The 12,356-nt window shown below is 30.8% G+C and overlaps 1 protein-coding gene across 1 annotated transcript; it reads left to right on the top strand.

Annotated features, from left to right (window-relative positions):
- Window positions 1-9,014: 9,014 nt before the first annotated feature.
- LOC115705793 (uncharacterized) lies at window positions 9,015-10,829 on the top strand. The gene is made up of 7 exons (XM_061105560.1): window positions 9,015-9,298; window positions 9,428-9,577; window positions 9,682-9,816; window positions 9,904-9,969; window positions 10,058-10,111; window positions 10,208-10,337; window positions 10,478-10,829. Exons 1-7 carry the CDS (start codon window positions 9,101-9,103, stop codon window positions 10,624-10,626), a joined length of 882 nt encoding a protein of 293 aa, XP_060961543.1. The 5' UTR covers window positions 9,015-9,100; the 3' UTR covers window positions 10,627-10,829.
- The last annotated feature ends 1,527 nt before the right edge of the window (window positions 10,830-12,356 follow it).

The raw sequence follows: 12,356 nt of genomic DNA, 5'->3' as shown, positions 1-12,356 counted from the left end.
AAACCCTGTGAGTTGGGACCCACTGGGCGAAAGGTCTCGGTCCGTCAGGCCTATTACAGTGAAGGCCTCCTTGAAGAGTAGGTTCACGGAACTTCCATTGTCAATCAAGACTCTGGCCACCACTTTATTAGCGATGGGGGTCTCTATGACCAACGGGTCATGATGAGGGAAGCGCACCGTCTTGGCGTCTTCTTCCGTGAATGTGATGGGTTGATCCATCAGCCGGGGCCTTTGAGCTGGGAGTTGAGTAACCTCCCAAACCTCATTGTGTTTCACGGCCCCCGCGTACCGTTTTAGCTCCTTGCGAGTAGTTCCTCCAATATGGGGACCTCTGGAGATCATGGCTACCCTCCCGTTGGGTCTGGGCGGCAGACCGGGGATGTGTTGGGCATGGCCCGTGGGAGCAGCTGGAGCCAATGCTCCTGCTGTACCCCCCGGTGTTCCCTGGGGCACACCCCCTGTCGCCTGGCCCGGATTGAGATGAGGCAGCCTATTCTTGATCCACTCATAGAGGTGGCCCAATCGGATCAGGTTTTCAATCTCGTCCTTGAGATTCTTGCATTCGTTGGTGCTATGACCAATGTCGTTGTGGTACTCGCATCTTTTGCTCGGATCTCTCCGGGAGCTATCTTTGTACAACGGGTGCGGTCTCCGGTAGTGCGTATTTTGCCTAGTAGCAAAGTAAACACGCTCTTGGGAGTCCGTCAGCTCCGTGTACTGGGTGTACTGGGGAGTGTACCCCCTTTTCTAGCGCTTCTCCCCCGTCCGGGTGCTGCCTTTGGAGGATCTCTTACTCCTCGAGCCCTGGGAAGGGCCTGCCAGTCTAGCGGTCGGAGCGGAGTGCGAGGGAGCTTGTCCATTCATCCCTAAGGGGTTTCCAAAATGGGATGATGCTAGCGCCAAAGCCTGACCCTGACTATACCCGAGGGTGGCAGAGAACTGTATGCCGCTTATCGGTGGAGCCACGGTCGGGGCAGTACCCGAGGGCGGTACTCCGAGCATGTACCCTGCTATCCCGGTGGGATAGTATCCTCCATAGGCCACTATTTGGGCTTCTTCAAGGTTGATATATTTTTGGACTCTCTTCTGGAAGTCCTGAAGGCTAGTAGCCCCCTCTTGTTGTAGTTCATTCCAGAAGGGAGTCCCTGTACGGATGCCTGCCTGGAGAAGCGCAAGCTGTTGTCCGTCATCAACTTTCTTAGTTTTTGAGGCCTCCTCTCGGAACCTCTTTATATAGTTTTTCAAGGTCTCGGTGGGCAGTTGCTTGATGTTAGTCAAGGCACTGACCTCCAGGTTGACCTTTCTTGCGGCGACAAACTGTCTCCGGAAATTGGTCTGTAACTTGTTCCAACAGCCCACGGATCCTGGTTCCAGTTTCTTGAACCATTCCTCCGCGGACCCACTTAAAGTAAGTGGGAAGCACAGACATTTTGCGTCATTGCTGACTCTCATGACTGTCATGACACGGTTGAACCGTGACAAGTGGTCGCTTGGATCAGAGTTCCCGGTATAAGCTGCCATTTCGGGCATCTTGAAGTTCTTGGGGAGCTCCACCTCAAGGATGTGCTTAGCACACGGCTCCCGGTCCTCGCAATCTGAGTCAAAGTCATCCCCTTTTTGCCTTCGGGAGACTCGGGCAATGTCTTTTCGAAGTATGGCGAGTTCTGCCATAATTCCTTCATTCAACGTACTCGTGGAGACCGCGGGCCCGTATCTTTTTTGGTCAAGGTGATCCCGGAGGTCACCTTGGTTCCCATTGATTTGATTTCTCAGATCAACGGGAGGACACCTCTGTCCTCTTCTTCCTCTACCTCCGGGCTCTTGGTGCACGGAAACGCTTTTTCTGTCCTCTCGATCCTGAGGGCCAAGACTCCCTCTTTGGAGCTTGCCCCTCTGCGAACCTTTCCCTTTAGGGAAATCTGAGCGGACCTTTTGCGGATCCTGCGCCTTTTTCTTTCGCCCTGGGGTAGAGGTAGGGTTTTTCTTTTGGTTCCCTTCAGCAGGATACCTTATGGAGCTAGGCTCCCTAGACTTCTGTTGTTGGGTACTAGGCGAGGATTCCTCTGGTTCCTTGCCAAGTCCAGCAGTCACTGCCTTGGGATGCACGTGAATGCCAGCCGCCTTTATGGCCTTTTGCATGGCCAGCATTACTTCTTGTATTTTTTGGTTTTGTGCTTTCTGGGCTTCGATCTCGGCTTCGTGGTCGATAGCTTTTTGCCTGAGAAGCACCAACTCTGAGTAGCTACCTTCGTTGTAGGCATACTCATCGAGGTTTCCCTCGTAGTCATCATCGGGAATTCCTTCTTCTTCCTCAGACCCCTCTGCTGCTCTTGAGGCTACATCTTCCTCATTTGGATCCTGAGCATCTTCTAATGGGCAAGGTTGACGAGTACTTCTAGTCTCCACCATTTTTGTGAAGCGAAGTGTATGTTTGCAGTAGCTTTCTTCAGCTCTCAATGAAAGCACCAAAATGTTGACCGAGGTTTTCTGCAACTAATAAAATATTACAAGTTATAGAGCTGTAAGAAAATTAGAGAAGGATTTTTACGTGGTTGGGACGTTAATGAGCCTTAGTCCACGAGTCTATCGTATTTATGGATGTATTTAATACAGAATGTATTTGGTGAGTGTTTCACCCTTATAAATACAGAGAATGTTCTTGGTGAGTATTTACTCTTCTTGCTCTTATGCAGCCCAAGATTTTCGATCCCATTTAATGAGCTTTGAGGGGGTATTTATAGTGTTTTTGGTGGGGTGATCCCCAGAACTATTGTACAAGTGTATCTGTAAGCGTCTATAAAGTTGGGCATTCCCAATGAATATACCATGAGTAATGCATGGTCAAATCCCTAGGTGTTGTAGGGCTTTTATGTGGAATGTCCTTATTGTCTTTTGACTAATGTGACTCTTCACAGTGTAGCCGTCGATAGACTTAAATGATCATTACTTTGCAGCTGCTGGTTGGAGGTTGTGCCGTCAGACTTTATTGCGTGTAGCAGTCCCAACACGTTTCCTCCCATGCGGCATTAAATGCGACTTGATTGCTCAGGAGAAACCTGACACCCCGCAGAGATGCCTTAACGTTACTTAGGCTTCCGGGAGCATATGGGGTTCCATATGCCTTCTCCGGGAGATATGTCCCGGATGCTGCTTCATTGCATAAAGACTTAGCAAATAGTTTGGATTATAAGTTGCTTGATCCACGTGTCCCTGCCTGGTTGGTCCACGTATATTGGGCAAAATCAGGGGCAACAAACATTAAATAGATATAATAAAAAAATATTTTAATTTTAATTTTTCAAAATAATATATAAGATTCCTGTACTTAACCAAATAGTGTAATTTAATTTATAGGAATATGATTACATATTAATGTACACAACCAAACACAATTTACACATTTCCCTATAATCTTATTCTCTTTCATAATATTCCCTATAATCAAATTATTTTAAACATACCTCATACCAAATGCCCCAATTATTTAAATATATGTATTAATTAATCTACTAAATCAAATACAACAAAAAATAAAAAGAAGAGTATTATTGATGAATACCTTAAATTTTCTTTTCTTTGGATGAGTTCTTGTATTTGGTATTTGCCAAAAATATCTTCTGCAACTGTGTTGATTATATATACTTCATGTGTACCTTACAATAAATACATATAATTATTTATACATAAATTTACTTATATACATAATTTCAATAAAGAAAAAACAAAATAGACGTGATCTTCATTATTGATTGACAAACACTATATAAAATATAGTTAACATTTTACTTTTAGTTATATGAGTTTTTTTTTTTTTTTTTGGGTAACCGATAAAGGTTAAGATAACAAACGGTAACAAGAGTTACACCGAAGGAGGGGGGATTTCTTCCATCCAAGAAAGTTCATTGTCTATCCTAAGGGCATGCTTAGCCAATCTATGAGCCTCAACATTAAAGTTGCGGCTAACATGAGAAAGAGATATGAGTTATGAGCATCATTATAGACAAAACAATTCACAAATATTGGTGGGTTCTGCTATAGAAATTAACTAAGGGATATTGAAGAGATATTTTGCTATAATGAATGAGAGAAAAAAAAAAGATAGTATTAGGGTTATGTTTAGAAAGTTGAAAGGCTTTTTAATTAATAGAGTTAGTGTGAGATATTTATTTTATTTATTTATTGATTAATATAAATTAAATTTAGCTTGATATTTTTTTTGGCAGAGAGAAGCAAAAGCAATATAAGAAATTAATATAAATTAAATTTAGCTTGATATTAGTTGTTAGATATTATAAAATTACGTGTATAAATAATTAGTATTATATATGTTTAATTAATATTAGATTAAATGATTATAAATGATTAACTTATCTATTCTACTAGTAAAAACTACGTGCGAGGCACGTATACTAAATTTTATGCTAGTTTATTTCTATGTTATTTGAAAGTGATACAATAAAAAATTAAAGAAAAAACATTATTAGTTATTAGGTGAGATTATTTGAATAAAAAACAATAAATAATCACGTAAAAATAAAAAATAATTATTTGAATAAAGAATTCAATATACACATTTATATATAAGAATCTCATTAATAAAAAAGAATTATTAAATATATAAACAATAATTTGTCACGTTATATGTTTCCCAATAAAGAAATCCACCTCCTCATAGTCAAAAATAAACAATACATGTAATACAGATCTTTGTAATGAAGTACCTAAAAGAAACAAAACTTCAGTTAGCATAATCGGAAAATGTTTAAGTGAACTAAATAATGACTAAGAAGATCTAAATTACAAAATAAAAATAACATGTCTATATGAGTATGATTCTATTGCTATATGAGCATAATTGATCTAAGAGAAAATAGATAAACTTATAAACATATAAATATACTTAATATTAATTTTGACAAAGAAACAATTCAATTATAAATAATTCTAAATATCAGCTTGACAATTTCAACACACTAATTACTCATTAAATAACTATAATGTATACATCATGATAATTTTATTTTATTTGATATCAAATGATAGAGATTATTGAGGTTTTCAGCCATAGAAAACACACTATGATGAAAAAGTAATGCTCATTAATTGTATATTTCAAAGAAACCCCAATTTCCATGAATGTCCCTAATAATATATAAACAATAAAGTTATAAATTAAAAAAAAAAAAAGTAGCAAAATTTCATTTAATATAAGAAATAGAACAAATTGAAGATTTATACAATACTGGAATTTGAACTCTTAGAAGCCATTAGCGAAGGGGCGAAACTCGTTAGATCTCCTAGTTGAACACTACCTTAAAAAAATGATGTGGAGGTTTTTGTATGTGTTTCTGTTTCGATATGTTCTTTTAAAACACCATAAATTGTAAAACAAGCCTAACAGTTGCTTAATGTTTCCTTAGCTTTAACGTGGCACCCACTTCTTAGATTGGCTTTTTTATCTTGTATATTTATGTATCTTTGAGATTTAACGGAAAAGGCTCTATTGCCTTGAGATTTAAACCACGTTTGATTTTCTTATTATTTACAGGGCTGGCATGCTTTGGTCTATGATATAAATACAGCAAATGAGACTTGGGAGTGGGTTGACCTTAAGGAGGTAACAATTGTGTTTTAAAATCTTGGTTCCTGAAGAATGTTTCAAGATACAAGTATGATGGGTTTTTTATATTATAGACGATTTGTTCCAAAATATAATAGAACTAACCAATTTAGGTTAATGATCTGGCTTCTGATACGTCCATATTAAAGATGATTGGGGGTGTGCGGTTCTGTAAATGCTATGAAATAATTTTGTAGTTAGTATGTGAATATTGCAATGAAAGTGTTGGTTTGACTTGGCAATTTTGTGGTTACAACTTACAAGAATTCTTGACAAAGTTGTTGAATAGTAAACCAATATAAAACTTGTTTTACTCTGTTGAATAATATGAAAGATAATTCATTTTTTCACCATTTTTAAAAATAAATACAAATTTGATGAGCATATTACTTTTTTTTTTTAATTGAGAGTCTCAGAGTATCAAATCCCGTGTTGTTTTTTTGTTTTTAAAATGTGTTGTGATTCTCGAATATTTAGCATCAAATATCAGTTCAAATATTAATAGAATTTGTTTTATTATTATTTTATTATATATAAATAATATTTTATTATTTTATTAAATAAAAATTAAAAGTCACTCAAATATCAGTTCAAATATTAATGGGATTTGTTTTATTATTACTTTATTATATATAAATAATATTTTATTATTTTATTAAATAAAAATTAAAAGTTACCCATAAATTTCTCAAAAACCAAGAATTCCAGTTATATAGACACACTTTATATAGAATAGATATAAAGTGTACCTATATAACTGAATTCTTAGTTTATGAAAATTCATGGGTGACTTTTTATTTAAATTTAATAAAATAATAAAATATTATTTATATATAATAAAATAAAAATAAAACAAATCCCATTAATATTTAAACGGATATTTGATACTAATTATTCGAGAGTCACAACCCTCATTCTTTCTTTATTTTTATGTAAATATTATTCTTTTAATTAAATAATATTAATAACAGTAAATATTTGTTATTTTAACCAAAAAAAAAAAGCTAAAGATTAGGTGGAGAATCGCATCCACTTGCGATGATAAATATAATGAAAAATCTTCATCTCAAAAAGTTCACAAATATCATCACGTAAATATTTTTGAACTGCTCCAAACATCTTCTAAACAAATTTATATTCAATTCTTTAAATCTAGCTCCGTATAAAATTCTCAGTCCCTCCAACGATGAATCATTTGATATACATATATTTTACTGTATTTACTATATTTGTTTGAATAGTATTGTTTGAATCACATGCTTATGCATAATATAGATTCACATGCACAGATATTTATTACTCCATAAATTATCTATACGCTTTAATATCATTCATTTTTTTCATTACACCCATATTAGAAATTCTAAATTTATGTTGCTTAAATATTGACTCTCTGTACTCAATTATTTGTGGATTTATGTTCAATTATACTATTATTTGTGTAAAATCTTTGAAATGTGAGTATATTTTCAAGCATTAAGGATGTAATATCCAAATCTACGTGGATTATTTTTTTTCTACATAATATTCCTTAGGATTGTGTTCATTTATGTGTACAAAATGTGTTATAGGCTCATCATTATTGCATTATAGAGGACTATGTGGAGATTCATGTGTCGTCTTTTGAATGAAATTTATCGACTATTTACTATTATTTATTGATTTTTATTTTATTGGCACAAAAAATAAATTTGTGGTAAATTTTAATTAAATTTTAGTATTATGCTCTAATGCACAATTACGAAAATATAAAATTTAATATTTAATTAATGTTTTTATTAAGAATAAAATAAAAACTAATAACTTTATTATCAATTTTATTACTAATGGAAGATAGTCTTATGTGTTAAATTTACATACTTTTTAGCACATCATTAGATTTAGAGTATACTTTTTGTTAAATGAATTACATTTTAGTTTTTCACCACTTATTTGCATCTCTATTGTAGATGCTCTTCGTGATTGTTGATTTATTTATCAAAGCTAATACATTAATTATCTTAAATTATGAACAAGAAATAAGAGTTTAGTTTTGAAATTTTACACATTATTTTTTTTTCCCAATATATATATATATATATGGAACACTTCTTAATGGGTAATACTCATTGATGACTAAAAAAAATTAATAAGGAAATAATCTAATAACCTTTTATGGAAAGTTTCTAAAAATTATTTTTTTTTAAAGAAAATTATATTTATTTTTTATAAAATTGGAAATAATAATTACAACTAATAATTTGAAAAAAAATTATAAATTATTTTTAAAAATTAATTAAAATTACTACTTTATTATTTTATGAAATTATGAGTTTATTAATAATTTATTATTGTAAAACTAAAAATCATTTACATGTATATTAATGTGTTTTTTTTATTAGAAGAATATGAACTTGATTGTGGAATCCAATTATCTTAATATTATTCATATTCTTAAAAATAAAACGCTACTATACTTCTTAGTTCTTACTTAGGCTATCATTGTTAGAAAAATATTATTACCATCCAATGATTTTTTTTGATATTACCATGAATCATTCTCTTAGAATAACTAATGAGGTGTTTATTATTTATATTTTTAGGATTTGAAGATGATAATCTTGTCTATGGGTCAAATATAATTTTTTGTACTGAAATTCTTGTATTGGCAATTGCCATTATTCAATAATGTTTATGACACTTTATTCTTCCTTCATTTTTTTTTTTAAATTCTTCATTGGTTTTGTTCTTATAGATTTGGTAAGCTCAAGCATTTTAAAAAAAAAAAAAAACATATAAATAATTGTTAATTATTATAAAATTAAAGATTTTAGGTTTAAAAAAAAATCTTATACATTTTATGTGTATTACAACTTAAAATTATTATTTTTTTTATTTTCAGTAATGCAATTTAGAATTCTAGTATGAAGAAATTTTATAAAAAGATATATATACACTTTTTTTCTTTTTAATCTTTAAAATGATTTTTATTAAAAAAAATAGTTTGTTAATTTTTTTAGTTGTGTTTTATTTTTTAAATAACAATTCCATTTATAAATTTTTTATTTCTATTAATAGTTTTATCTATTTTAGTAATATAGAGAATAACAAAATAGGAAATATTAATTTTTTAATATTTAATTAATGATTATAAATATCAACCATTAGATATTTGATCCAATGGTCAAAAATAAAATACCCATTAAGGGTATACCCATTAAGGGTATACCCATATATATATATCATTATATTTTTTATTTTATGATAAATAATTACTTTAAAATAAGATTATTTATTTAATTAAACTATAATAATATTGTATAGTAAAATAATTAAAAGTTAACTAAAATATAATTAAATATACGTACGTAACTTTACTCTACGATATATATATATGTATTTTTTTATACATAAAGAAAGAGAAAATATCAAAATTTTAGACCGCCATTCTTGTTTATATATAGATAGATGTGTCATGAACAGAGAAATTTAAAGTAAAAAATGGGAGAAAGAAAGGTCCTGAACAAGTACTACCCACCAGATTTCGATCCATCAAAGCTCCCTCGGATTCGGAGGCCTAAGAACCAGCAAATTAAGGTTCGGATGATGCTTCCGATGAGTATCCGCTGCAACACGTGTGGTAATTACATCTACAAGGGTACGAAGTTCAATTCCCGCAAGGAAGACGTTGTTGGCGAGGTTTTCCTTTTCCCCCTAAATTTCCTTATGAACATTTTTAGTACATTTTTAGGGTTTCAGTTGATTTTTGCATGTGTTTGAGCCTCAACGAGTGAACACTTACTATATTGTTATGTCTTATTTTTGCAGACTTATTTGGGTATCCAAATATTTAGATTTTACTTCAAGTGCACTCGGTGCTCGGCTGAGCTTGCAATGAAAACAGACCCACAAAATTCAGATTATGTTGTGGAGTCTGGTGCCATGAGAAATTTTGAACCTTGGCGTGATGAGGATGAGGTTAATTTCTTGGAATTTTGTAGAAGTGATTATATCAATGATAAATTTTGATTTTCTTTTAGTTTTTCTCTTTCATTTTCTAATGAGATTTGTTTTCTCTTCAGCAAGTAGATAAGGAAAAACAAAAACGGGAATTAGAAGAAGTGGGGGATGCTATGAAATCTCTGGAGAACCGAACACTAGACTCCAAAAGAGAGATGGATATCATGGCTGCATTGGATGAGATGAAGTCCATGAAGGTAATTGTTCTTAAACTTTGAAGTTTCATAAGCAACTATGTGATATGTATTCTCTAATACTAATACAGATTTTCATGTTTTTTGCAGTCAAGACACGCTACTGTCAGTGTAGATGCAATGCTTGAGGCCCTGCAACATACCGCTGCTCAAAAGGTATGATAGAAAATCCAAGCTGCTAATACATGTTTTTATCCTCCTGAACGAAAACCCCCCTGACTTGTTATGATTAATATGGTGGCAGGAGAAGAAATTGGAGGAGGAGGATGAAGCACTAATAAAGTCAGTTGTTTTCCATGTAAGTATATCATATCGATCTTCATTTTTTTTTTTTTTTTAATTTGTAGGTAGCTTAGTTCTAATAACTTGTTTCTATTGCATGACACATTAACAGAATTCCAAAGATTTCATTCGGCGGATTGATGATGATGATGATGACAACAATGGTACCCGTCTAATTCGTCCTCCAACTAGCAGTATTGAGGCTTCGAGTGCCATTCTGGTTTCCAATGGAGTTTCAAGAGGTAATTAACTCCATTTGATGAATTCTTGAATTTTGTAAGATTTCTTATTTCTGCTTTTAGAAAACAAACCATAGACCATGTTTTTGCTCTCCATACAATAATAATAATAACAATTTGAATTGCGTGTTTGTTAATTGTAGGAAAGCGAAAAGATGTCGAGTCTTTAATTACACTTACCAAGTCATCAACCATTATAGTTAAGAAGTCAAAAGTGGAGGAGAAAAAACCTGACGAGTGCAATGGCAGCGTACTGCAGTCGTTGTGTCAAACTTATGGGAGTTATGATTAGATGACAAGATGGTTCTCCGCAGCTGAAATTTTCAACTTTCAAATTTTTGGCACCTGTTATTAGTCTATTATAAAATTTGTTAAAATGTTCATAATATACATTTATACAGCATTGTAAGAAATCAAATTTTATTATGGGGATCAACTTCATTTCCAGCCCTTCCCAAAAATTTCTAATAAAGTAATATAAACATTTTCAACTTATTTACTTTCTTCCAATATTAACAGAACATTATGAACAATAAAATAATAATAAAAAGAACATTTTAAAGAAGAAAATTGTATTTTACTACTGTGATAGTTTTTTTTTGGGTGAATACTGAATACTACTGTGATAATTGTGACTTGTATATTTGGAACTAATTGAGTTGAGATTAATCAAGGTTTACAATATTTACTAGAAAAGGTGTATAGATTATGCAGAAAATATAGTTCCCAATTATTGTTAATATAATACCACTCTTTTTTGGAAATGCTAAAAAATGCAAATGTTTGTTGGAACCTTTTAGGCATTGAAGTGCCTTACTAAGATGGGTTGGTTTTATTCCTTTTTTTTAAAAATTAGCCTGCATGTTGAACGAAAAAAAAAAGTTATTATTATTATTAGGGCTTTTTTCATAAATGTACAACAAAGATAATATAGTTACAAAAAATGTGTAAAAAAAAAATTATTTTAAAAACTTATATATTTTGAAAACTTATTACATAAAACCATACATTTTAATCATTAAATAATAAACTATGTTTATTACCACTCAAAATAAACAATTTCGTAAAATTAATTAAACAGTTTTATAACAATAAACAAGTTAATTTTTTTTTATTAAAAGATAAATGTTTATTATCTAATTTAGTATGAATTATAATAATTTAATAAGATTTTTTTTTAATAAAATACAATATCAAAATTACAAATATTAATGTATATAAATATAAATCAATACTTAAAATTACTAAAAATAAACATGACACATAGAGTGATATAATAAACATATCTGAATATTATTATTTTGTTTATTAAAGTATTATGTTTAATAAATAGAAAACAAAATAAACATATATACACAAAGTATTTTATATTATTAGTATGTTTATTATAATTGTAAACATAAAAATAGACATAGACAATTTATATTATACTAAAATAAGTATATTTTTTTTTTCTATTGTTTCTATATATTGATTATTTTCTAATGAATTAGTGAACGAATTTTCTATTGAAGTACAATTCTTACATCAAAAAATAAATAAACAAACATAATTTTATAAACTCCAATAATTATTTAATTAGAAAAAATAAACATGACACAATAAACAAATAAAAAGATAAAGATAAACAATTTTTTTTTTATATATATTATTTATTTTCTAAAAAATTACTAAAAAATAAACATAACACACATAGAGTGATATAATAAACTTATGTGAATATTATTATTTTGTTTATTAAATTAGTATGTTTAATTAATAGAAAATAAAATAAACACATATATAAAATGTTTTATATTATTGGTATGTTTTTTTATTATAATTGTAAACATAAAAATAAACATAGCCAATATTACCATATATATAATAATTAATAATTATTACCATATATATATTATAAAATAAATTGAAAAAAAGATTTTAATTATATATAAAAATGTATGAGAAAATGATAATAAGTTTTTTTGCACATATTTTGTAATTAATTAAAATAATGTATACAAAATTGTAAAATGCCCTTAT

Source organism: Cannabis sativa, chromosome X, assembly GCF_029168945.1.
Source record: "Cannabis sativa cultivar Pink pepper isolate KNU-18-1 chromosome X, ASM2916894v1, whole genome shotgun sequence".
Taxonomy (NCBI): Eukaryota; Viridiplantae; Streptophyta; class Magnoliopsida; order Rosales; family Cannabaceae; genus Cannabis; species Cannabis sativa.
This window is presented reverse-complemented; position numbering and strand designations above follow the sequence as displayed.

Excerpts from the sequence above, each read along its gene's own strand:
- LOC115705793 (XM_061105560.1), top strand. The coding sequence starts at position 9,101 with ATGGGAGAAAGAAAGGTCCTGAACAAGTACTACCCACCAGATTTCGAT. Across the intron at positions 9,299-9,427 it reads AGGAAGACGTTGTTGGCGAG|ACTTATTTGGGTATCCAAAT; the intron begins GTTTTCCTTTTC and ends TTATTTTTGCAG. Across the intron at positions 9,817-9,903 it reads ATGAGATGAAGTCCATGAAG|TCAAGACACGCTACTGTCAG; the intron begins GTAATTGTTCTT and ends TGTTTTTTGCAG.